At 53.1% G+C, this 25,861-nt stretch overlaps 2 protein-coding genes across 2 annotated transcripts in view; one reads left to right on the forward strand and one right to left on the reverse strand.

The window, feature by feature from the left end:
• The window catches only part of CFAP58 (cilia and flagella associated protein 58), a 171,101-nt gene that overhangs the window by 26,997 nt on the left and 118,243 nt on the right, over positions 1-25,861 (forward strand). The window lies entirely within an intron of this gene.
• On the reverse strand, positions 279-25,651 carry ITPRIP (inositol 1,4,5-trisphosphate receptor interacting protein). The gene is made up of 2 exons (XM_065923286.1): positions 25,464-25,651; positions 279-4,126 (listed from the first exon to the last, which is right to left on the reverse strand). The coding sequence occupies exon 2, from the start codon at positions 4,111-4,113 to the stop codon at positions 2,443-2,445; it is 1,671 nt and encodes a 556-aa protein (XP_065779358.1). The 5' UTR covers positions 4,114-4,126; positions 25,464-25,651; the 3' UTR covers positions 279-2,442.

Raw genomic sequence — 25,861 nt, forward strand, 5'->3', positions numbered from 1 at the left:
GCCCCCACATTCTCTGCACACAATCAGCTCTGTGAAACAAGGTTTTGTGTTGAAATCCACCCTATAGCTGGCTTTCAAAGGCCCTTTCTGAAACTCTGCAGGCTGCCTCAGAGATGGGCCAGAAATACTCTATTCTGCAATTTTTAAGTTTTCCAAAAGCATAAGAATAAAAAAGGGAGTGAAAGCTTCCTCTTGTCAGTAGGAAATCCACCCTCTCCCCAGTTCTGCCCTGGGAAGCTCACAGATTTCCTGAAGTTAAAAACAAATACCGTTACCAGTTTCTACTCCTTGCAAGAATTTAATTCTTCCTTTAATATAAATAAGGCAGCATGAAACACCAAGAGTCCTGCTGCTTCCTGCTTCAGAAGCAGCTCTGGTGCATAAAAGATCCCCATTTCCCCGCTCAGTTGTTGTCTCTGTATAAACAAGAGGCCAGGAGGTAATTTTTTGGTGAATTTTCTCCTGGAAGCAAAGGAGAAGCTGGGGGAGACTGAAGCTTGATCTTGGCTTAAGGAGATTGGTTCTTGGTCACTGGGGTCTCTTCAAAGTACATCAGATGAGGATGAAGATCGGAAAGTAAAGGCATGGGTGACAATAAATAAGGAAATTCACCCCAACTCTGGAAATGAATCCCCATAGAATGGTTGCTTAGGGTTATTGCTAGAGACCATGTGGGCCTGGGGAGCTGCTCAGGAGCTCCTGAGCAAGCCCAGGAGCTGCTCAGTCTAACCCCATCTCACGTGGAAAGCTTCCTACAGTCTGTAATGCCTCATCACAGCTGAGCCAACCACTGTGAATTAACCCTGTCAGGCAAACTGTCCATCTTCTGGAAATTTCCAAGGCTCGGTGAGAGCACTCCTGGGGCAGAAACAGGATCTTTTCTTCATTCATGGTAAGCCTGACACCCCCAAGGAATCAGGCATGAGTCTGGGAGGTATGGGCAGCTTCAGCCCTGGAGAGAGAGTGCTGAGAAAGGAGCATTCATCCTTGCTTTCTGCTCGGCCCTCTGCAGGGTGACTGAAGCGATGCCAAGAGAAGAGCTCCCAGAGGGCTAGCAAAGCCACAAACAGAGGAGGGAGCGGCTTCAAGCCCCCGTGAGCCAGGCCTGGAGATGGAGGCCAACTCTGACCGCAGGCTCTAGTGCCTGCCCAGGGACCACAGCCCAGTAGTGCCAAGGTGCCCTCTCTGAGGCCTGTGGGCTGTGCCTATAGTCTGTCTTCGTGTGTTCCAGTCAAGCAAGTCTCTGTCAGGCTCTTCGGGTGCTGGTCATCTGTGTGGCCAGCAAAGCCCATCCAGAAAGGGCGGTTCTGTGCACTGAGGGAACCCCACTGGAATGACCAACCAAGGGAATGTGGGGCCTGCATGTGGAGCTGGGCTTCCACAACAGATCTAGCTTCTGGGCACCCTTTGCTCTAAGATTGGAACCCTGAGGGAAACCCAGGGCTATGGCATCCCTCATCTCTATGATCTTCTCTGAACTGGGCATCTTCTCTGAAAGCCAGACTTCAGGCCAGACTCTAGCACCCCAGGTACCAGGCTCCGTCCTTCACCCCAGGCACCCTGTGAGTGCCCTTTTTTCTCTCTCATCTTCCACCTTCAGTGCCTCCACCTCCCAACATATTGGTGGCTGGAGAGACCAGCTGTGGAGACAAATGAGGGTGAGGAGCCACTGAGCTTGTACCCACATGGTATGTGGCCCATACAGGGTTCAAAATGCAGCATCCAAGGGGAAGGGGCAGAGAGAAACGGGTGCACCTTGAGTGAGATGTGGAGCTGAAACAACGGCCAACTTCAACTTCTCTCTGCCAGGTACCCACTTCTGTACAACAGAGACGTTAGCCACTCGGGCTACAAACCTCTTCAAGTCTTTTCTCCAAACAGTATAAAAATGGCAGCCACAGTGGGGATCCCTATAGTGTGGGCTATGGATGGAACGCTGCAAATTCCCATATTGATGCCCATTGTTTGGCTGCAGATGCCTGCGGCCAAGGGTTACTGGAAACTCAGGGTGCAGGATCTTAACTTGGGTTCCTGTTAGCATTCCTGTAGATCCTTTGTTGATATTCAAGTAAAGATTGGACCTGGGATATAAAAAGAATCACACCCAAATCGTTGTTTGTGCCGTTTGCATTGTCCCGTAACTCAGCATCCATAGAGTTCTATCATCAGCTTTGTCACTGGGAGTGATCCAAAAGTCAGCTGCAGAGGATCAGTCCCTAAACCCAGACAATAGCTTCAACTGGCAAGTTGCAATGGCATGAAAGCAAACCAGTTTTGGCTTGGAATTCCATTTCCTCTGTGTTATAGGGTTTGACTTCCCTGACAGGCTGAGCCATGGCACCCTATAAAGCCTGCCGTCTTCCCAGGCCAGGGCCTGCAGATGCCCCCAGGGGTGTAAACGCATAGGATGCCCTGTGACCTGGCCCTCTGTGTGTGGATGCTCTACAAGATGACAGTTTTGGGGGGCAGGCTGGCATGGTCTGAGGTGATATGGAGGGAGTACTCGCTAATGAGTGCTGGGGCATTCTTGAGCATCTCATAGAAGGAGTCCACTGTCTTCCGGTACAGACTTCGCTGTAGGACAAAGGGCCGGAAGAGGTTGAGAGGCTCCGCCCTGCGCACGGCCTCAGGGAGCCCCATGGCCTCTGGCACCTTGCGGTTGCCGATGAAAAAGTGCTGGAGCTTCTTCTCCAGCAGGCTCTTCTCCAGGAAGCAGAGCAGCTCGTGGAGACGAGCGTTGAGCTGCTCGGCCTTCCAGTCGGCGGGCCGCCGGGCGAGCAAGAGGTGCAGAAGGGCGGTCTTCAGGTGGTAGTTGCCCAACCCGCTGGGACCGGTCAGGCGGCTCTGCTTTGAGAGCAGGAAGGAGGCGATCTGCAAGCAGCTGAGGTGGCAGGCGCCGTCGGGCAGTGCCTTCGAAGTTACCCTGAGGAAGTGGCGCTCGTAGACAGCGAAGGACAGGAGCCAATCGGTGCTGGGTGCCTGGGTCCCCTCGCCGGGCTCCCGGGCTAGGTGGGAGACGAAGTACAGGTCAGAGTCGTCACACTGGATCACGGGAATGAGATTGAAGGGCATGAACTTCCCCGAGCGGAACCTGATCTTGAGGGACCCCGGGGTGTCCAGCTGGCCAAAGGCCAGGTCGAACTCGTACTTGTGGGCGATGCGGTGCCAGGCTCTGGTGAGGGCGGTCTGGAACCACTTCATGACGCGCATGGTGTCCAGGTATGGGGAGTCGGGGGCACACAGCGGGTCTGCGGCCTTGCTGCCGCGGCGCACCACATTGTTCCTGCCGTGGAGGAGACACAGCATGTCTTCTCCAAGCTTGGTCTTGCCGCAGATACAGCCCAGCGTGTCCTCGTCGGCCCGGACCACCTTGATCTGGCCATAGCCCTGGCGATCCAAAGGCACGGAGCGGCTGGAGCACCAGAGCTCTGGGTGGAAGTGGTAGGGCTCCGGGGGCATGAAGGGCACGAAGAGGTCGCACAGCAGAGGCTTGTTCACCTGCCAGTTCTCGTACATGCTGTCCACGCCGATGAAGTCCTCCACCTCCATGTCCGAGTCCCGGCTGCACAGGCTCCTCAGGGCTTCCAGCAAGTCATCCACGAAGCCTTCCACAAACTCCCGGGTGCGGGCGGCGTCAGCCGTGGCCCCCCGGATGCAGCGCTCGTAAAAGTGGTCGAGCGTGGCCCTGTTGGGCAGGGTGAGGCCCCGGAGCGGGGCGCCCTGCAGGTCGGGCAGCTCGTCCTCATCCGAGCCCAGGCACTCGGGCGAGGGCGCGTCCTGGTGGTCTTGCCGCCACACCTCGATCACCAGGAAGAGGATCATGCAGAGAGTGCTCCACAGGTCCCAGGCGGTGCGGCTCTCATTCTGCTGCTGGCCCTCCTCCGCCACCCGCTCCAGTGCCTCCTTCTCGGCCTCCTTGTCGGCCGCCAGCCGCGCCATCTCCTCCTCCAGGCGCAGCTGTTCCAGCTGCAGCTTCTCCTGGTGCGCCTGCATCTGGCGGATGATCTCCTCCTCGTTCTCGGGGACCGTGGCGTTCTCTCGCGGGAACAGCAGCGGGTGGTTGATGATGGCCGTCACCACCACTAGGCACACCCGGAAGAGCCCCAGGGCCATGGCGGCAGCTTTCCTGGGAACAGAGAGACACTGATGGTCACACTGAGCTTTCCTCAACACCGCTTACTCCCTTGTCGTTCCCTCCCACTGCCCTCCGGCCCACCCAACCCACAGCCCGGCCTTGTTGGGAACAAGAACCCTGAAGTCCCACACCAGCATCCCGGCTAAACCACCACAGAGGTGGACCTGTTTCTGTCTGCCTAAACAGTCTTTTCTAATAGCAGTACCCACTTCCCCTGGGAACTGAATCTTTTCTACTCCTAGTCCTCGTGATTTCGGTGGGGATGAACTCACCCCCAGTCAAGGGGTGAGGATATAAGCCCGGCCCAAGACTACTTCATACTCCTCCTTACCCTGGCAGTGGTTGTTTCTGGATGAGTTTATGACTTGCTCTGGCCAGTGGGAGACAGAGGTAGGATTTGTTGGGACCAATGGGGAGAAAGACTCACCCTGTTGCCTAGGGTTGCTGAGGGAACCCTGAGGGATTACACCTGCTATTGGCTCTCTAGCTACCTCAAAGGGAGATCTGCCAGACAGAGATGCCAACATGGACGCAGCAGTGCCTGAAGCCATTACCTCTGGACCTTGTGGTCATATAAATCAATACATTCCTTTTTTATTTTGACTGCACCACATGGCTTGCAGTATCTCAGTTCCCTGACCAGGAATTGAAACGGCCTGGCAGTGAAAGCCCAGAATTCTAACCACTAGGCAACCAGGGATTCTCAATATATTCTCTTTTTGTTTAAGTCAGTTTCTTTTCTAACACTTGAAACCAAAATAATCCTGTATGAGACACCCTTTCTTCCCCCTCAGTGAATGGCTGATTCCTTGGTACAGTATAGCCTAGTGGTTAAGAATGGAAGGGCTGGGTTGCAAAGTCAGCCCTGTCGCTCACTGAATTAGCTGTGTGACCTTGGGCATGTTAACTCACCCCTCTGAGCCCTAGTTTCCTTACTGTACAAAAGGAAAGCCAGAGCACCCAGAAGGTCATCATGTTAATGAATTCATTGTTCAAGCAAACTACCTACACAGCACGGCACACAGCATATGTTTACTGAGCAGTAGCTAAAACAATCTTGAGCCCTTATATACCCCCAATAAAAACCTCTCCTTTTGATTGGAAGACCCCACCTCAAATTCAGACACTGTTCTCCTGGCTGATCCTGGATCTTTCCCCTGACAATCTAGGGAACAACCAGAGTGACTGAGTCATTGACTTTCCTCTCACTAGTCATCTGAACTTCTAACCTGACTTCTTAATTGTGAAAGGAGATGTGCCATTCCTCCAGGATTTTTAGGTCTCAAGTGACTTCGGGGTAAGGACTAACCCCTTATAATACTTGCTGTTCAGACTGTGCAGCTACAACATCCCCTGGGAATTTGTTAGAAATGCAGAATCTTGGGCCCACCCCAGACCCACGGAATGAGAATCTGCATTATAATACCATCCACATTAAAGTCTTCCAAGGACTGTCTCACATCATAACCCTTATATTATACCTTCTCTTTACCCTGGCTGGAATCTTGGGAAGTAACAATTGGCCTTTTCCACATTTGCCCCGCCCACTTCCTGTTGGGGACCTCAGCTAGGAAAGCAAATGGACAAAGGAGGTCATTGCTGGAGAACCAAGAGCCCCCACCTCTGCCTCAGTGCATGCCAACAGACCTGATAGGAGCCCCATCCCTTGACCTTGAATTTGCACCCTGAAAGCCACATGTTCTGGTTCTTACCCTAATGGTACCAAGAAACAGGTATCTATCACTAGGTTAAGAACACCTCTGGATGGCATCACCGAGGCAATGAATATGAACTTGGGCAAACTCCGGCAGATGGTGAGGCCTGGCATACTACAGTCCATGTGGTTACAGAGTTGGACACGACTGGGTGGCTGAATAACAATGACACCTCTGCAGGTTCTACCTGGCAGTGCCAGGACGTAGATAGCCTGAGTTTTCACACTTGGGCAAAATCTGCTGCTCAGAGGTGACCCCTCCTCATTAGCAAGAACCAAAAGTGTTGGGGGTGGGGAGGTCCAGCAACAGCAGAATTCAGTGTAGTTACGATCAGGCCTAAGAGGGGAGCTTTGAGACACTTAGGCATTTTCACTTGAGAAGTCAATGGAGGACAGGAGAAAGTGGAGGAAGTTGGGCTGGGAGGGAGGGAGGGTGAGGAAAAAGTGCAGGGGGCAGCCAGCCAGTTTCTCTGCCCCAAGACAAGAAGCAGCATGCTGGATAATTGCATGAACAGGCCAGCCCTGGTTTCTACATTAGAGAAGCATCAGTGGAAAATTTGACCAGGGTGGTCCAGGAAAAAACTGTAAGGCTGGCTGATATACATGGATCAGAACTTTAGGATAAAGGTGTGGAGTACTAGTATGGAAATGGCAGCCCACTCCAGTATTCTTGCCTGGGAAATCCCATGGACAGAGGAGCTTGGCCGGCTACCATCCATGGAGTCGCAAAGAGTAAGACACGATCAGGCGACTAATACACACAACATACATAATAGTAGAATACCAGGCAGCAGTCAGTCAGGAGATAATTGGGTGTTTTGAGGCCCTAAAGGGCCTGTACTATAGCCAGCCACATTTGGGCACAAGCAGGCCCTGACAAGTCACAGCCAAAGTCTTTGGCAACACCTGATTCTTGAAGTCAGTTTCCAGGGTAGGGTGCCACCAGCTGGGGAGTGCGGTGCCATCACTAAGTCTTAAAACTGAGAAGTCCTCCTTTTCTCTATTGAACAGTTTCCAAGGGCTCCCTGTGTATGTCCTCATGCCTGTTGCAAGATGATCTGCTAAACTAAGGCAGGCAAGTTTCAAAACTCCAAATCAACTGGAGCAATCAACACTGTGATGAGAGGCCAAGGATGGACTCTGGAGGGGACAGACTGGGTTAGCACCAGCATGTGCACTACTAGATATGTGACCTTGGATAAACCGCTCAACTTTTCAGAATCTCAGTCTTTTCATCTATAAAATGGGAATAATAACACCTGCTGTTGTAAAGGAAATAATGCACAGAAAGCACTCGGCAAAATGCTTGTGTGTTAGTTACTCAGTCGTGTCCAACTCTTTGCGACCCCATGGACTACAGCCCGCCAGGCTCCTCTGTCCATGGAATTTTCCAGGCAAGGATATATGGGTTGCCATTTTCTTCTCCAGGGGATCTTCCCAAACCAGGGATCGAACCCAGGTCTCCTCCATTGCAGGCGGATATTTAACATCTGAGCTACTAGGGAAGTCCAAAATGCTTGCCCCTGAGCAAATTTTCATATAAAAGGTTAGCTGTGATGGGATGGGAATAATAGATGAACCTGCCTACAGGGGTCTACAGATGCAGTGGGCCAAACAAATGCCCCTACAGGGGATACAGGCAGCCATAGGAACACTAGCAACAGTAAGGTTATGAACAAGACTCAAAAGGAGCAGGAATCACAAAGGACCCTGGGCTGTAGAGACAGGCCCAGGTTTGAACCGTGACTCTGTCCCTTGCCGAGGGGTTGTGGGTGAGTCACTTGGCTTCTCTCGGGTTTCACCGCTTTACCTGTGAGATGGAGCTAACAGCAGGCCCTCCTTCATAGAGAGGGGAGGTTAAGCAAGACCATCCAACTCAGGTGCTGAGCAGTGCCCAGCATGGGGTAAGACATTACGACACCAGCTCCTTCCTCCTTGGCCTCTATGGGCTTATTATCTCACCTGTCAAGCACACCAACCTTACCCCAGTCCCAAGGGTGTGGAGGAACACACGCTCAAAAGTGCTCTGAAAGCACAAAATGCTCCCCTAAGCCGGCCGTTCCTCGGTAAACCACTCCATCCACCCTGCCCCCCAGCAACGGGGGGCGGGGTATGGGGGGGGCGGTGCGCGAAGCCTTCCGAGCCTTGGATCTTCCTGGAGGTAGAGTTCCCTCTGACTCACTTCTAGTTTAAACCACCTCCGCCCTCCTGGGGATGGGGTGGGATCCCAGCTGTTGCCTCGCTCCTGATACCCTTTGTGCAGGCCGGCTTTGCCTGTGGTCTAAGTGATGGGGAACAGGGCGGGGCTGCTGAGTGTGCACTAGGTGCGGCTGGGTTGGAAGCCTCCATTACTTCCCCTCCCCAAGCCAAGTCACACGAACTGCCCCAGGGTCCTTGGGGGTCAGAAGAATGAGGGAGAGAGTCTGGATGCTGGGACTTCTGGAGACCACAGGGGCAGGACAGCAGCTACAGCCTCTCACAAAACTGTGGATACATGCAGGTACACACACACACACAAAACACACACACACACTCCTCACCAAAGGGTCCCTTTCCCCCAGATTTAAGTATTCCACCTCTGCCTTAGCCCAAATCTCTTACCTCTGCAAGGCTGCCCCATACATGTAGTCTGAGACATCCAGCTGGGTTCAGTTTTGAATATAAACCTGGGTCACTTGTGGGTCTGCTTCCAGGAAGCAGGCAGGAAACCTGCTGAGTTCCTCTCCACCCCCGCCCCTGCCCACAGAGTGTGGCAGCCCATGCAGCTCATGGCTAAACTTAGCCTGGCAAATGTCCAGGGTCACCGGGGCAGCAGGGGCTGGGGCGGAGCGCTGCGTGTGGTCAGCCTGGACCAATGGTCTACTCGAACCCTTACTCTGAGCCTGGCTGGGCGCCCCAGACCCTGGGGAGAAATCTAAGACCTCCCCTTCCTTCTGTGGGTCCCTCATTTCCACATGCCCCAGGCCCCTGAGGCACCCCCACCACAGCTTAATCCAATAAACGCCACTAAGAGTTGTTTAACAGTGGGGCTTCCTTAGCCATCTAGTGGTTCAGACTCTGCACTCTCAATGCAGGGGAATTGGTTCCATCCCTGGTCAGGGAACTAAGATTCTGCATGCCACATGGCCAAAACAAAACAAAACAGTGATACACTTCATTTTACCAAGCCCTCACTAAGATGTGGGGCTTCCCTGGTAGCTCAGATGGTAAAGAATCTGCCTGAAATGCAGGAGATCCGGGTTCGATCCCTGGGTAGGGAAGATCCCCTGGAAGAGGGCATGGCAACCCTCTCCAGTATTCTTGCCTGGAGAATGCCATGGACAGAGGAGCCTGGGGGGCTTGCAATCCATAGGGTCGCAAAGAGTCTGGACAGGACTGAAGCAACTTAGCACTCATGCACAAACATAACACAGTGGAAGCAACTTGTGCTTTGGTGGAGACAGTCAGAGTAGGCTTTTTCAGCCTAGCTGTGGCTTTTCTAGTTGTGTGGCTAGAAAATTACTTCTAATCTTGGGCTTTGGTTAACCCACCCGTGAAACAGGGGTAACACCCACCACTTAGAAAGTTACAGGGGTTGCTGTGAGCAGTGCCCAGCACACCCTAGTGAAGTAAAAGTGTTGGAATTCTCCAGGCAGGAACACTGGAGTGTGGTGCCATGCCCTCCTCCAGGGGATCGTCCCACACTTAATACTGTGCAAGGAACATGCTGGGTGCTACAGGGCCCACAAGGATGAGGGTGGCAGGATCCTCAGTAGTGAAAACACTACAATCCATGCAAGAGGCAGACAGAATGAACAATAGGCTACAATACTGAAGAGAGAGTTTCATTGCTGTTCTTTGTGGGAACTTCTTTGTCTGTAAATCTTCTCTGCTCCCACAGACCTGGTTCCATATCCACCACGCCCCTTTCCTTCCAGGCAGAATTCCCAACAGCAAATGGAGAACAGCAGGAGCCTGTGTCCAGCCCTATAAAGTGTTCATCAACACCTGCCTGGCTCTGTCATCCACCTGCCCTCACCTGGGGCTGGCTGACTGTGGCCTCAGCAGTGGGGGTGCCTTTCTCAGCAGCCCAGCAGCCAGGCCCTCTGCCTCCAGCCAGCCCAGGGACAGCAGTTCCAATGTGGTTGTGGCTCAGTATCCCTAACATCACTTGGAGATGTATTCAGTTCAGTTCAGTTCATTTGCTCAGTCGTGTCCAACTCTTTGCGACCCCATGAACCGCAGCACGCCAGGCCTCCCTGTTCATTACCAGCTCCCGGAGTTTACTCAAATTCATGCCCATCGAGTCGGTGATGCCATCCAACCATCTCATCCTTTGTTGCCCCCTTCTCCTCCTGCCCTCAATCTTTCCCAGCATCAGGATCTTTTCCAATGAGTCAGCTCTTCGCATCAGGTGGCCAAAGTATTAGAGTTTCAGCTTCAACATCAGTCCTTACAATGAACACCCAGGACTGATCTCCTTTAGGGTTGACTGGCTTGATCTCCTTGCAGTCCAAGGGACTCTCAAGAGTCTTCTCCAACACCACAGTTCAAAAGGATCAATTCTTCTGTGCTCAGCTTTCTTTATAGTCCAACTCTCACATCCATATATGACCACTGGAAAAACCATAGCCTTGACTAGATGGACCTTTGTTGGCAAAGTAGTCTCTGCTTTTTAATATGCTGTCTAGGTTGGTCATAACTTTCCTTCCAAGGAGTAAGCATCTTTTAATTTCATGGCTACAATCACCATCTGCATATTGCTGCACCATCTGATTTTGGAGCCCAGAAAAATAAAGTCAGCCACTGTTTCCACTGTTTCCCCATCTATTTGCCATGCAGTGATGGGATCGGATGCCATGATCTTAGTTTTCTGAATGTTGATTTTTAAGCCAGCTTTTTCCTCTCCTCTTTCACTTTCATCAAGAGGCTCTTTACTTCTTCTTCACTTTCTGCCATAAGGGTGGTGTCATCTGCGTATCTGAAGTTATTGATATTTCTCCCGGCAATCTTGATTCCAGCCTGTGCTTTCTCCATCCCAGCATTTCTCATGATGTACTCTGAATATAAGTTAAATAAGTAGGGTGACAATATACAGCCTTGACGTACTCCTTTTCCTATTTGGAACCAGTCTGTCATTCCATGTCCAGTTCTAACTGTTAGAAGAGCAAATTTTCAGGTGCAGCTCCAAACCTACTGATCAGAAATTCCAGGGGTGGGGCCAGCACCTCTAGGTGGTTCTAATGCCCACTCCAGTCGGAGACCCACCCCTTCCCAAGCCAGGCAGGCTTCTAGGGAGGAGGAGGGTGGGACTCCACAGTGTCCCTGCAGCCCAGATCCTGGCACTCGCCAAGGGTTTGCCCTACGCCTAGCCTCTCAGATGCAATTAGCTCTGCTAATTACCACGGCAGACGTAGCTCAGGCCCTGGCATCATCTTCAGAGCTGAAAGGAGAATCTATGTGTCCTTACAAAATGGAACAGGGAGGTGGGCTGATGGCAGGGGAACGCACTGACAGCCCAGGTCCATGGGGTGACTGGAGTCACTTTCCTGTTGCTTAGGTTCTGGGCCTGCCAAGAAAGAAGTGGCTAAAGGAGACCCAAACTGTCCAAAGTTTGGGCTGAACCCCTCCTGTGTCCCTGGCCTTGTGCTGGAGTTTCACAGTCCTGGCCAATGAGATACATGTTGTTAAGGGGAAATAAATCCACAAATTTAAGAAAGTCAGAACTTAGAGTGGTACTCATCTAAGCCCCATTTTACAGATGGGGAAACTGAGGCATAATGAGGAAATACACTTGACTGGGAGAGTGGGTGAAGGTGGAAGTGGTCCAGGCAGACTGTGGACCCTCACAGGCAGAAGAGGATTAGTGAAAGGTGATGTTTTCATTAACAGCTAACAGGAAGCTAATTACTCTGTGTGTGTTTTGTCATTTAATTTTCGGAACACCAGAGAGGTGGTTGTGGCATCTCTATCTTGGGAAGAGACTGGTGGTCAGGGAGCTTCACTGGGCAGCCTCTAAGATTTCCTGGACTGCAGTCTCTGATGAAGCCTGCCTTCCGCGTCTGCTTTACTCCTTCCATCCCCCCAGGGGCTGACAGGAAACCTCTCCCTCCTGGTGACACCTCCCTGGCTTCCCTGCCAGTGGCGACCACCAAAATCATCAGGTTGGCTGACCCCAAGCTTCCTAGGCCTTGGAAAAACAGGACTATAAGCAAAGAGAGGTGGAATGCAGAGTGCAAGTTTGACCCTGAGTCTTGGTTTGGAATTTGGGCCCCTGGAACAGGCTGTCTGAGCCCTGGTGATGCAGTCTGTCTGTCTTATGCCTGGTCTGTCTGTCTCATGCCCGATTCCACTCTTCTCTCTTGGCAGAGGCCATGTCGCATGCTGGTGTCTGAGCAGCTTCCCTGCTGTTCAAGAGCACCCACCGTTCAGGGCTGGCTCGGGGTCCCTCCTCCGGGGAGCCTGCTCTTTTCCAGACCCCTGTGGGTCAGGCCACATCCCCGCTCTTTACTGGGTGGGTTTATGCCATGTCCCTGCCTTTCTACCTGCAGTGCCAGCAAGGGCTCGAAGCTGAACACCATCTCCATCCCCACCCCACTCCTCCAGGCACCACACACGGGGCGCAGGCGCCCAGCGTCAGTGGGAGTTGGCTTATCACATACTAGGGAGGAATGGCCGGCTGTGTGAGTGCTGGGTCTCACACATTGCTTCCTCGCTGCCTGACTCTGGGCCAGGGGACAGACAGACAGACAGCATAGACGGTGCCGTAAGGGCAGCGCTGCAGGCACTGGCTGCCACCTCTCAGGACTCCCCTGCTGGAGAGGAGAGAGGTCCCCCCTGGGCAAGGCAGACAGCCTCCACCAGTGCATTTCAGGCTGGGGTCTCTTCACCTGCACCCTGCAAGTGGATGGGGCATGGGAACTTCAGGGAGAGGGGTGGGAACAGCTCTAGGGGTGGGAACTGGGTGCTGGCTGGCCTGAGGCCTGGGCGGAGAGGGAGGGGCGGGCAAGCAAAGAGGAAGGAAGAGGACCAAAATTAGTTGAGAAAGTGGGTAGAAAGGGTGCAGTTTTGGGCCCCCAGGGCTTCCTCTTTTCAGTGTCTTTGCAGCAACCCCCACCTTCTACTGCATCACCTTTAATTTCTCCCACCGGTGGGCAGGACCTCCTTCTTGCCCTCAGCCTGCCACTTCCTCAGACCTGCCACTTTCGTGGCCACTGGGCTCCTTCCTTTATCTCTTTTTTGCCTTCCAGGGGGCAGGAGTGGTGGTGATGTGGGGATGGAGTGGGGAGGGGACACTGCCCCACTGTAAATAGCTCAGTGCAGGTGCTGGACACCTGGGCCACTCAGGCCTTCTCTGGGGAAGCCACCATAACATGTTCGATGCACCCAAGATGGCATGATCTGTTCTGATTCCTCCAAGAGAAGCCAGAAATCTGCATTTGACCAACATCTCAATTTTACTCTGCTGTCCACTCTTTCAAAAATTCTTTGAAATCCATGTGAGCCAAATAAACTGTATCAGTGGGCCACCCAGAGTCTGCTGCCCCTCACAGGCCTCCTCTCCCCGCCCACTGCCGCCCCCCACTCCCCACCCAGCATTCCACTCAAGGCTGCCTGTGACCCCAGGAATCTCCACACTTTTCCCCCTCAGCCACACCGCCACCTGCTAGCTAGCGCCTTTGCATCCAGGATTCCCTGAAATACCCTCCCCCACCGCTCAACTTTTCACTCCAAGTCCAGTGCTGACTCTATTCCAGGGTCTTCTAGTCGGCCCCAGCAGCCACCCTCAGTTAATCCTAACCAGCCGGTGCCTGGGGCTTACATGTGCCTTCCACGGCCTCTCCAGGGACGAGAAGGAAAGAGGGTGACCATGTGGTCTAATGGGCGGGCTCTGAGCAGCAATCAGCTTACAGTCCAAGGCCTGTGGTTCCCAGGACCGAGAGCTGCACCCTCACCACCCCTTCCTAACCCAGGGAAACGCCAGGGGTCAAGATTGGCCCTGGCCCTGGTGGGGGTGGGGGAGCAGGGCAGAACAAGGGAGAAAGCAGAGCCCCCTCCCCGACTCCCAGGGAGGTGGACCACCGACCGATGGGCCCGTGGGGAACTGTACACTGGAGGGGAGAGGCCTTTCCCCTGATGGGAGCTCTGCTGTGGCCGCACGTGGCCACACTGGCCAGACTCCCTGAGGGAGCCCGCTCACACCCGCCAGAATGTAGAGTTTCCACCAGGCCCACTCTCAGAAGAGGGGAGGAGCTTCCACAGTGCCACCAGGATGCCAACCCCATCCTCTGGACTGGGGTCAAGCAGCCGGTCAGCCCAGGTACAGCAAGTACAGTGGCCTGGACTCTGCCCAGACGGATGGGACAGCCCACATCCCTCCAGTTCCCGCTCCTCCACCGCATCCCATGCACGTCCCTCGGCCGGCAAGGGATGGACAAGACAGGGAGGCCATCAGTCTCCCAAGAAGGACAGGGCATCCTTCTGTCCAGCTTTGCAGCCTGACTCTCCCACCACTGAGGCCCTGAACCACAAGGCATCATGGAAAATCACAGTAAAATTCTTGGGACTGAGAGACAGACAGACAGACTAAGGCCTGGGGTCTCAGAAGCTAAGGGATAACAAGGAGGCTGCAGTCACAGAGACAAGGAAGGGCTCCCCTGGCAGCCCTGAGTCGGGGCCCACACCCTCCTCTCTCATTCATCCTCCCCAAGGCTCCTGGAATACAGGTTACTGCTGTTGGATGGCAGCCCTCAACCGGACAAGTCCATGTGCTCATACCCAGACCCTGTGAATGGGGCTGTAATTTGCACAAAGGGTCTTTACACATGTAATTTAATGAAGCATCTTGAGATGAGACACTTCTCGATCACCCTGAATGCAAAGACAACTGTCCTTCTAAAGAGAGAGAAAAGGAGAAAACAGACAAAGAGGAGAAGGTGATGGAAGATGGAGCAGAGGCTGGAGTAATGCTCCATAGCCCACGAAGGTCTGGAGCCATGGGAAGCTGGAAAGGCAACAGAGGATTCTTCCTTAGGGCATTTGGAGGGAGCATGGTCCTTGGAGTACCTTGATTTCAGACTTTTGGCCTCCACAGCTATGAGAGAGCAGAAACCTGTTGTTTCAAGCCACCATGTTTGTGATCTTCAGTTACAACAACCCTTAGGTGGCCAATGCAGTCTCATAGCGCATCCCAGCCTGGCCACCCACCTTCCCATTTCTGCTGGTCACCAGGAGCAAACCAGCCATCACCTGGGATTCCAAGTGGAGGATACCACACTATTGGGCTCTCCCTCCTGGCCGGGTGTGGTCCTTTGGAATCAGCTCCTCTGAGCTCTCCCCTAATTCCCAGCCACCTCAGGTAGCCCTGGCCCTGGAGGTCTCCCTACCCCACTTCAGGGAGATCCTGTGCCCATGAGACACAGGTCTGAACTCTAGTTCAGTCAGGGGACCCCCTCGGTTCCCTTCCCTCCTCCCCAGGCCACTTGAAATTATCTACTGTCCTCTGAACACCTCCTAGACTTACTTCCCCACCATTCCCCACAACGTCCACACCTAACCCCATCGTACAGTCCTCACAGTCAGCCCATGTCAGAAACCGCTTCCCAAAGTCTTCTGGATCATCTCTTCCCCCAGCTCGAGACAAATCCTTTTCTTGAAGGGGACAGACGAACAAGGGGAAGAGACAGCCTATTTACTAAACCTCTCAAGTGCAGGCGGGCATCTGGCACTAGTGTAGATGGTGTCTCCAGATATGTGACCCAAGTAGGGACCCAACAGAGACTTGCTCCTCAAGGCTTTGTACTTGGCTCATTTGCCTGTGCAGCAGCCCCATTTCCCAGGCAGAAGCCCAAGGCAATGAGAGGTTGAGCAATTGCTCAAGGTCACACAAGTAGGAAGAGAGCGGAGGAGCCAGACACTGTGCCAGGCCAGCGGTTCTGGACCCTGAGGTCTCCCCAGTGGACCCCAGGCTGCTGCTTCATCACAGGGAGCTGTTGGCCTGAGCTCTGGTCGTATCCCACTGCCTTCCGTGGTTTGGGCTCCTCTGGGGTCAAGGTGGGCCTGTGTGCCTTGACATTCTGCACAGCACCTGGCACAGACCATATGCAGGGCCACCTGCTCACTGTGCCAAGGACACGGTGACCTTGGGGACCCACTGGCTTACACCCTGCATATGGAGACATTTGCTTTCTAAAGGCTTCTATAAACACCCTCCATGCATTTCCTACAGCAGGTGTGTACCCAAGGACTTCCCTTGAAACCCAATTCCCACACCAGGTTTCTAGACTTGAAGTTACATGGTGCATTTTAACAACAGAAGTACAGTACTAACTGTGTCCCACAGCGAAGCAGTCCTTCAGAATGTCAGACATTGGCTTGGCTTAAACTAGTGTTTCTGGGAAGTCTCCTCTGCCCCTGGGCCCCATCTCACTCCCAAGAGCAGCTGCCCAGAGGGAGCATGAATACTCACTTGAGGGTGGCCACACCAGGGCTCCCCAAACTGTCCCCTGTCTCTCCCTGCACCCTGTGTTTGCTACACCCCAGGCTTCCAGGCACAGCAGCAAATGCTCAGGGCAAACCCCGCTTTTGCCCTGGGACAGGGAGGGAGGTCTGCAGCAGGGGGCGGGAAGCAGGCTCCAGACCACAGCAAACACTCAAGCTTAGGGGAGGGACTCAAGGGGGTGGAGCAGGAAGCTGAGAGTAAATACAAAGGACAACAAAGGGAAGGGAAGACCCGCCGGCCCACCCACTGGCCCCTCTCAGAGCTGAGCCGGGGATGGAGGGATTAAGTAGACTCTCAGTGCCCAGCAGCCACCTTCCCTGGGGTGGAACAAAGAGCCCAGCTCAGGGAGACACCCGGGCCTCTCTGGGCAGGAGAGATGGGCCCCCGAACAGCCAGTTCCCCCACTCCCCACCTCTTCCCTCCCCCCTCCCTCCCCATCGCCTCTTACTCCGTTCAGGCTTAGAGGGGTGCTGGCCCCCACCACGGTGAAATCCCAGGCTGTGTTCCCACCCTGGTCCCTGAGGCTTGGGCATACCTGACACACAGTCTGGGCCCCAGCTGGGCTGGGAGAGGGGGAGAGAGGTGGGGAGGAACGGAAGTGCTCTAGGCCTCCTGCACATACACACACACACACACACACACACACACACACACACAGAGTCACGCCGCCCCGTGACTGCAAAGATCTAAAGACCCCTTTCATCTTAATAAAGGGGAACAGCAAGAGACTCAAAGGCAAGAAGGAGGCCAACCCAGCTGTAAAAAACATAAGCGCTGCGGTTGGCTTCTTGGCTGGGCTCTCCGCTGCAGGGACCTCCCTCACCAGGGCCACACCAGTCTGAGCAAACCAGTCCTCCTCCTCCAGGGGGACCTGGAAACTGTAAGAAAAATGACCCCCAGAATCACCCAGGAACACAGTCACCCTCCCTGTGAATTACACAAAACCACCATCTACAACCACACGGTTTTCCGGCCACAGGGTTAAGAGTGATGACATTGTTGTGAGGATGCCCACGCTCTGTCCTAGCTTCTGCCCGAGGCTACCCCTGGCACACAGTAGGTGTCCCAGAACCAATGGCAGGTACACATGGGTCAGGCTGGGATGCGCTGCAAGCTGCCACTGATACATCTTGCCACCTCAAGCCCACCCAGAAAGAAATAGTCCAAAGCTCTTCAGCTGAGAAGGGCTTAACACTTTGTAGAGGCTTCCTTTATAGAGAAGGGCCAGACTCTGGAATCAGAGGCCTGGATTTGAATCCTGGCTCTCCCACTTGCTGTAATAGTAACACCGACTTCATGGCATGGCAGTCACATGCTCGTGCTCCGTAAAGGACATTGTTCCTGGCATTGGCATTGGTAAGGAGGCCAGGTCTCCGTTTTGATTTGTTAAATCCTGCTGGGTGCATCTTAGGGACTCCTCTGGGCAGAGGTTAGACAGCCTACATTCCTGAAGCAACCCCAGAAGCTCGGGGACAGGGGAAAGTTGTCACCTCTACCTCCTGTTTTCTTCTAAAGGCCCCAGGGGCTGCCACCAAGGGACAGCAGGAAGTTTGGCACCTGGGAAGTTCACAGCTCCCCGCCCTGACCATCTGGCAGCAACACTGAGAGCTCCTCCACCATTTCTGAGCACCTAGAAGGAGAAACCAGTGCTGGTCTCTGATACCCGGCATTAAAGGTGCTGCATGGATGCTTGCTGAATGAATGAATGAAGTCAGGACTAGGAAAAGAACTTCACTGCCTGTATTCTCTGGAGGAGGAATTTGAAATGGGAGTGGAGTGGGGCATCCTGGATAAAGTAAATTCTAAGTTTTTTTTTTCCCCCTGGGAGGCACCCTACCATCTGAAAAGCAAAGTAAAGCCCTAACAGTGGTCAGTGCCTTGGGAAATGTGAGCATACCCCTAGGGACAGACCACAGCCACTTTAGGTCTGTACAGCCCTCTGCTAACTGCAGGCTGGCTAACCACCACCACCGACCACAGTGGCGTCCCAGGAGTGAACTCCAACACAAGTTATCTGACCCTCAGCTACCTCTCCCCTTGACACCCACCTCCTTGCTTGAGAGCCTTGGAGAAAAGGAAGACAAATGAAGGATGACACAGTGAGATGCAAATCAGGCACGGGAAGAAACAGAAGAGCGATCCTTGGTAGAGTGACAAGCAGCTCGGTCTTTCTGGAGGACACCAGACAAGCTGCAGGGCCCTGACACCCGGGGTAGGGCTTAGTAAATAGCAACCGATACACTCCATCTATTGAGATTCAAGCATGATGCAAAACTTTACTTTGCTATGTCATCCTCACAATAAACCTCAAAAGGAGGCACAGAGAGGGGCGGCCACCCACACCAACACCACCGAACTGGGATTTGAAGCCAGGACTGCCCGACTTTCAAGCCGCTGGTCCTTCCGTGATACCATGCTGCTCAGAGACCTGTGAATCATCAGACATGCACCTATGGGCTTTCCTTCCCTGTACCATTTAGGGAAACTCTCTTGGTCAATGTGCTCAGTCGTGTCTGACTCTTTGCGACCCCATGGACTATAGTCCACCAGGCTCTTCTGTCCATGGGAGAAACAGGTGACAATTCAGGTGAAATGTGGGCATGATCCAAGGAGTCAGACTTAATGAAGCCATGATGCTCCTTCCATCCAGAGATGCTGGGTGTGTGACCCTGGATATGAGATGATTTTTCAGTTCAAAGGATGGGGAACCCTCTTGTGCAGTGGATGGGGAAAGAGGAATGAGGTCTCTTGAGACCCTGGGCAGTGCGTGTAGGGGTGAGGCATTAGGAGGAAGAGGCAGGGATGTATGGGGGCATTCAGAGGAGGCACACAAGGGTGGAGCCCAGGCATCCCCGCTCTCTTTCCCTCTGGCCCAGGCATGCCTACCTCCTCAGCGACTCTGAAACAAAGTCAGCAAACAAAGGACCTTTTCAGGAACTCCAGGCGGGTCCCCAGACTGCTACTAAGAAGGCTATTGAAACAAGCTCCCAGGAGAACTGTTTGTTATGAGCACGTGGTTTTGCATCAACTGGTGGGCAATCATGAGCACAACGCCCTCCCTGTAGTTTGAGGTAGGGGTAGGAGACCCTCCTGCATCCGCGCACAGGGAAGTGACCTGGAGGGAGGAAGCTCAGGAGAGCTACAAAGGGGAGCCCCTCCTCCTGGGCACAGCAAGGGTTTTGGAAGTGAGTCTGTTAAACACTGTGGGCTTTGAATTTTTTTCTTAGGAGTTCCATCAGAGGATCTCAAGTGCACTGAATATTATCTGCTTCTGGTTGTTACTGTCCCCATTAAACAGACACAGAAACTGAGTCCTGTGTGTCAATATCACAGAGCAAAAGAGGACCTGGGGTTGGCAGTCTTCCTGTTGTCCTCTCACCACTGACACTCAGACTTTGTCAGATTCTGTCCTTAGGCAGGACACCATGGACATCCATGGCTGTCCTCGCTAACACCTCTCACCAACTCTCCAGTATATCTCAGACACCCTCAGATTCCCACATAAACTGCTGGGGAGGAAAGGATTCCACAGGTCTCATGTAACCCACTTAGAATTCCATGGGGCATGCCAGAGCTGGGTGAAAGGCAGACTCAGAGACCTTGTTTCTATTTCCAGTTGGTAGCCACCCCTGGGGCAGTGGATTCTGCATAATCTTCCTCTGTGTGCATCTGATCACAAGGCCCCGTGAGGCTACTGAAGCCCCAGCACAGTGTCAAGCACTTTGTAGGTACACAGTAAGAGCATACTTGTTCCATCAATGAACGAAGGTTCTCTCTTAGGTCAGTCTCCCCAGGAAGGAGGCCATGTTTCTTACTTCCCTTTAGAGGGAGGAGGTGAAGAAGGGAAAGCCCCTTTTCTGACCTCCCCATCACCACTCCTGTCTGCTCTCACCCTATTCCCTTAGCAGACTGATTCAGGTTGTAGAAGGGAGGCCCAGAGCCATGGAAGCCACAAGAAGCCCCTCAGGAGGCATCCTTCTTTTTCTGAGTTGCAGCTCAGAGACCCAAACAAGAAGGCAGCTGTCAGTACTTTGGGCCTGGAGCAAACCCAAGGCCTGAAGACCCTCCATCAAAAGGCTCATAGCCTAGACCTCGGCCTTGCAGTCTTGCCCTCTTCCCCAAGCCCATCCCGAGGAACACACCTGTGGATGTAGCACTTTCAGGTGCTCCTTCCCTTCAACATGTGTCTTACAGTTAGGTGGCTCTTGTTCCTCCCAGTATAACTTAAGGTGGAGGTGTCTGTTGCCTTAGGCAACAGTGATGTCACTGGTGAGATGCTTCCATTCTGCTGATGTCATGGGGTGGGCCACGTGGATGAAGGGACTTGAGCTTCCTACAGGAAGACGTCCCAGGTTCCAAACTGCCCAGGTGGACCCTGTACACCTCGTGGGCACAACCAAATGATCCTCTTCCTGTCCCAGAAAAACCTCCCCCTCTCTCCCCTCTGGGTGCCTATTCAGTTCATGCCTCAAACCTGGCTTTCCCTCTCCTAGTGTTGGTGAAAAGGTCGGGATGGGTAGCTTTACCCTCAGCTCTGAATGAACCCCACACCAGGGCACCAATCTCCTTCTCACCATCTGGGAGAGTCCGGGTCCCTGTGGCCTTGCCCTTTGCCCAGAGCTAAGAGGAGGAAGCAGTGGGGAAGTGAGGTCCCAATCTGGCAGAGAATGCTGATCCTCCATTGACCTCCACTGTCTTTAAGCCAGAGACTGGTCTGCACCAGGCACCATCACAGAGGTTTGTAAGCAGGCCCTGCGAGGGGTTGTCCACATTTCACTAATGACAGAGCCGAGGCTTGGAACAGTCAAAGCACTTGCCCAACTCCTGAGGTCTGGAGCCAGGACTCAACCCAAGCCTGCCCTAAGTCAAAGTCGATGTGAGTCATACCTCCTCGGCTCTGGGGCACCTGGACCGAGACTAGGGAGAACCTTTAAATCCAAGGAGGCCAGCTGGGCAGACCAGGTGGTTCAGACAGCCAAAGAAGGACTTAGGACTATGTCACCCTCATGTTCACACTGAGGCTGCAGTAAGTGGTCAGTCCTGGCCCTTCCAGTTCGTTGAGTATCTGTGCTGACTAAGGACCATGTTTCTTTGCTCTATACTTGACTTCTTATTGACCCATCCAGGCCACGTGACCATCTCCTTGGTTTGCATTTACCCCTGTGGCCTGAACCGACAACCCTGAAATTTTATAGTAGTTGTTTAACTTATGCAAATACAACTTAATGTAGCTGGGAGCTACTGCTTAGAAAGCACTAAATAAAATAAGTACATAAAATAAAAAATGCTAAATTCTGAAAGAGGACAGGGGGACATCCTACTGGCAAACACTGCCCTTGAGGGACTGGCTAAGGAGAGACACATGACATATAGGACTGCTGATCTACCTGACAGGCATTTCTTCATTGGTGATGGGGCCACAGAAGTGAACAGAGTCCATGCTATTGGACCATTGCTGCCCCTGCCTTCTGCCTCCCCTGACCTGAATCCAGCTGTGCCAAGCACAAGCTGCCTTCTGATTTTTTGTTCCCCATTGGCTCTCCCAGGACTCAAGAAGCCAGTATCACTGGCTCTACAATGGTTACAGTCTTCTTGCAAATTAATACGCTAGCAATTTTATTTGTACACTTTGTAGTGTACAAGAGTTCTCTGTAGATGACTCAGTAGCTCAAGTCCAAACTGTTCTGAAAATTGTGGAGATAGGGTTTCTAAATGTGTGAGGCTAAGAGCCAGATTCTGGGACAGGTTACATGACATGGGAAATCGTCTAGGCACCAGTCGACCCTTTCCAAGGCCATGATGAATTTCCCATTAGCTGAGAAGTCTATTTTGTTTAAAATACTGTCTATAGACAGCAGATAGTAAAATGCTCCATTCCAGCTAATTAAGTGCTGTAATGCATAGGGTGAAAAATAAGTGACCACATATACAGAGCTGTGAAATGCAGTTTTGCAAAGTCTTTCTGGATGAGCTTGGGAAGGGCGTCTGCAGACGAACAGCACTGGACAGGGATGGGGCTGCAGAGCTTGCAAGTGTCAGGAGAGCGTGTTCAGATACTTCTTCCGTCGTCCATTCGCTCAGACATTCTCTGCCCAGGTCTGGGACCCTGCATGGCCCCTTTCCTCTGCACCACACCCAGGCAGCACTTACTCATCACCCTCAGGACAGGCCCCAGACTGGATGTGCGATGTCACACTGCCCAGTGATTAAGAAGGAAAGACATCTGAGGCTTGGCCCAGGCCTGCCTCTCTCTTTCCTTTCTTTAAGCTGCCAGATAAGTTTTCCATCTTCCTCCATCTGAGCTGGTAGTGGGTTTCCTTCCTCTGACAAAGAAAAGAGCAATCACTCTTATCTCTTTCTCAGGAGGGGCCCCAACCAAACTAGCTTTTGAAACTTCACCTGCTTCTTGCTCTGTGAATGCTCAGTGTCTTCCAGGCTTCTGAACACTACACCTCTCTGTGACTTAGTTTGCTTAACTATAGAATGGAGATACCAATACCTATGTCACTGGGCTACTGAGAAGATTAAATGAGTTAATATAGGCAAAGTGATTTTGGGGGAAAAAAAAGCCTGGCAAATGTTAAGCCCTCAATAATTGGTTATCAGGCTGCTGTGTATGGTTGTATGGGTGGTATATTGCTCAAGAACAGCTGGCTGGGAGAGTGGTAAGGATGAATCAAGCTCACATGCCAGCTTGCACAGCTATATGCCTTGGCTCTGTCCACCCAGATGAAGCCCCTGTTTTCTAAATGATACCAAGGTGCCATCTTCTTGTTAAGAGGAAGCACCTTGTTCTAATTCATGCAGATGATCGAACAGGCTAGCAGCAGTTTTGGAGGTTATTATTGTCAGCTCTTAGCACTCTCTCGGCTCCATCCCCTTCCCCAGCTAGACAAGATTAGTCCCAGCCACAAGCAAGGTCCTGCTCCTCAGCTGTCTAGCACATCTGGTGCACTTATCCCTCCCTTAGCAGGCTCGTGGGGTAAAGCTTTCCCCAAGGGCCCCCCAGGGCTGCCCTCCAATTGAGGGGACTCTGCACCCCAAACATGGAGCCACAGAGTCTGGGACTCTGGAGGGACCATCTCCTTCATAATTGTTGATGGTCACCTGTCTCCTGACAGTGATGGCAGCGCCTTAACTACTGAGGCGCTCCAGTTGTCACCAAGTTCCTCCTTATTTCTGAGTAAGTAAAATCCATCTCCTGCTTCTCCCACCCTGTGAATCTCTGAGACTAGACAGAGCAAGTCTACTCCTTCTCTCGAGTGACAAAGTTGGAGATTCCTGAAGGCCAGAGCCACCGTCCCCTAGGTTTCTCATCAATGGAGGAAATACTGCCAGTCATTCCCTTCTCCCTGACAAGAAACACTTTCCCAACTCTCATGGCATTCCATTCTCTCCCCTGAGGACAAGTGAGAACAGGGATGTGTACTCCAGCCCTCCACCCAGAGATACTTCTCCTCCAGACAGAATCCTCCATCTTTTTCCCTTTATTGATCCCAGGGGGTCCAAGAAGGAAAAAAACACAAGACCAGGTTCCTCCCAGACAATACCTTTTCAGGTGGGCAATTTTGCTAGAAGACTCTACCAGAAGTTCCTCCACTTTTTGCCCTCAGATAAAAAGTTCACCCACACACCCTGTCTTTGTTTCTCTCATGCATGCTGCAGGAGCTGGGAAGCGTTCTTGGTGACAACTTCTGGGCTGATGGCATGAGGTTAAAAGTTCAGATCCTTGCCACCCGAAAGTTGGAGCTTGAAACTGCCGAATCTTTGAAAATTGCCGAGCTGGAGGATGGCACTTGAACAAAACTCTTTCCATTGGAGAGTCAGCCTAACCACTTTATGGTTACCCACAAGTGGAAAATATGAGGGCAGGATGGCCTGGAGCAGCAGCAGCAGCACACAGGGAATTAGCAAACAATAAAAGCCACTTCAGGCCTGTAGGCTGGAGAGAGGACTCAAAAGCACAGCCCATTATGCTATAGACGAGAGGTGAAAGGCAGCAATTCTACCTGTGCACCAGGCCTTTTTGCAAGGCTGGCTTGGACCTGGGACTGCACCCTGCACAGGTTTGCTTTACTTGGCAGCCACTCAGCAGTAGAACTAGTTTATGAAAGGGAAGAACCCTGGGTCAAATCCAAAAGAAGAACCCCCCCCCACTCCCCACTCCCTCCTCCCCACCAAAATAGGACTCTGAACTGATTTACATTCAAAAGGATCCACCAGTACCAGGTACTCTTCTAGTCCTCGAGGTGGGGCGGGGTGTAAGAAGGGGTAGTTCTCACAGCTTTCTGAGGAGCAAAAGGCAAAGTGTGATCCCTGAGGTTCAGTAAAATACTTGTCCTTCCTGGGACACAGCACTTTTGTTTTTCAAGAATAGGAGCGTTTTGGATGGGAAGCCCAGTCCTGGAGCATCAGAGTTCCTCCAAATCGCAGCCGGAAGTTGGAAACTCTGGGAAAGGGTCTGGGATGCTACTAGAGGTCAGGTGGAGGCCAGTAGCATCCCCAAGAGGAAATTTTGCACGGCGTGGGGTCTCCTCCACTAATAGCCCAGAAAGAGGAAGAGGCGGGGGCTTTATCCCGCCTCCAAGCAACCTCATGGCTTCACTACGTTAAACCTAGAAAACAAAGACTTCATACCTACTCTCTCCTTCCAGGAGGGGGAAGGAAGGATGGAAGGGAGCTGGCTAAGAAGCAGGGCGACTCGACTACTCTTTCAGCTCCAGAGCTCTGCTCACACGGTCCAAAGTAACGGATCTTCGGGGCGGTAGAAACAATAACGCGGTCCCGCTTCCGGCATCGCGGTTCGGTGAGCCGGGGGGAGTGGCTGCCGCCGTGCGGGGCTCCAATGCAGCGCCCACTGGGGTCTCAGCGACCGGGGAGAAGCCAGAGAGGAGAGGCTGGGATGCAGGACCCCGCACGGCGCGGAGAGAGGACAGGCCCCCACCCCCACCCCCGCCTGTGCTCGGGCGCCATACCCCAGTCCCTCAAGTCAGTCCCAACCCGGGGGGCTGAGCGGGCGCGCCGCTCCAATCCGCCTCCATCTCCGGCGCAGCTCCGCCTGGTCCCTCTTCCTTCCAGCGCATGAGATGCTTCGGGAGGACGCAGAGCCTCGCGGCCACGGGCCCACTACTTACCTTCGGCTTCGGTTCCCGCTCCCCGAGGCAGGAGGGATCGCGGGAGTCCCGGCCGCGCTCGCGGGTCCCGGGGCCCCCAGAATCCGCGGTCTGGCCGCGGCTGCTGCTGAGCGTCCCGCCCGACAATTAGAGGGACGGGGGCGGCGATACCTCGGCCGGCTCCCGCCTTCTGGCCCCCATCCGCCGGGCTCTAGAGGACTTCAGAGTTACTCATTTCCTAGATGTCAAAGAAACTTTTCCTCCTTATAAGAACAAAACACCCGCCTCTCCTCCCTGCCGCGGAGGCTCCTTAAGGTGGACCGTGAGAGTTAGGGGGCGGCTGACCCAGCGTCCCCCGCGGAGATCTGCCCATCGACCTCCCCAGAAACTCCAGAGGGGTCAGCAGAACTGGAGGGTGA

The sequence above is a fragment of the Muntiacus reevesi genome, chromosome 2, assembly GCF_963930625.1.
Source record: "Muntiacus reevesi chromosome 2, mMunRee1.1, whole genome shotgun sequence".
Classification (NCBI taxonomy): domain Eukaryota; kingdom Metazoa; phylum Chordata; class Mammalia; order Artiodactyla; family Cervidae; genus Muntiacus; species Muntiacus reevesi.

Bases quoted from the DNA above. Each gene is read 5' to 3' on its own strand.
- ITPRIP (XM_065923286.1), bottom strand. From the start codon at position 4,113: ATGGCCCTGGGGCTCTTCCGGGTGTGCCTAGTGGTGGTGACGGCCATC.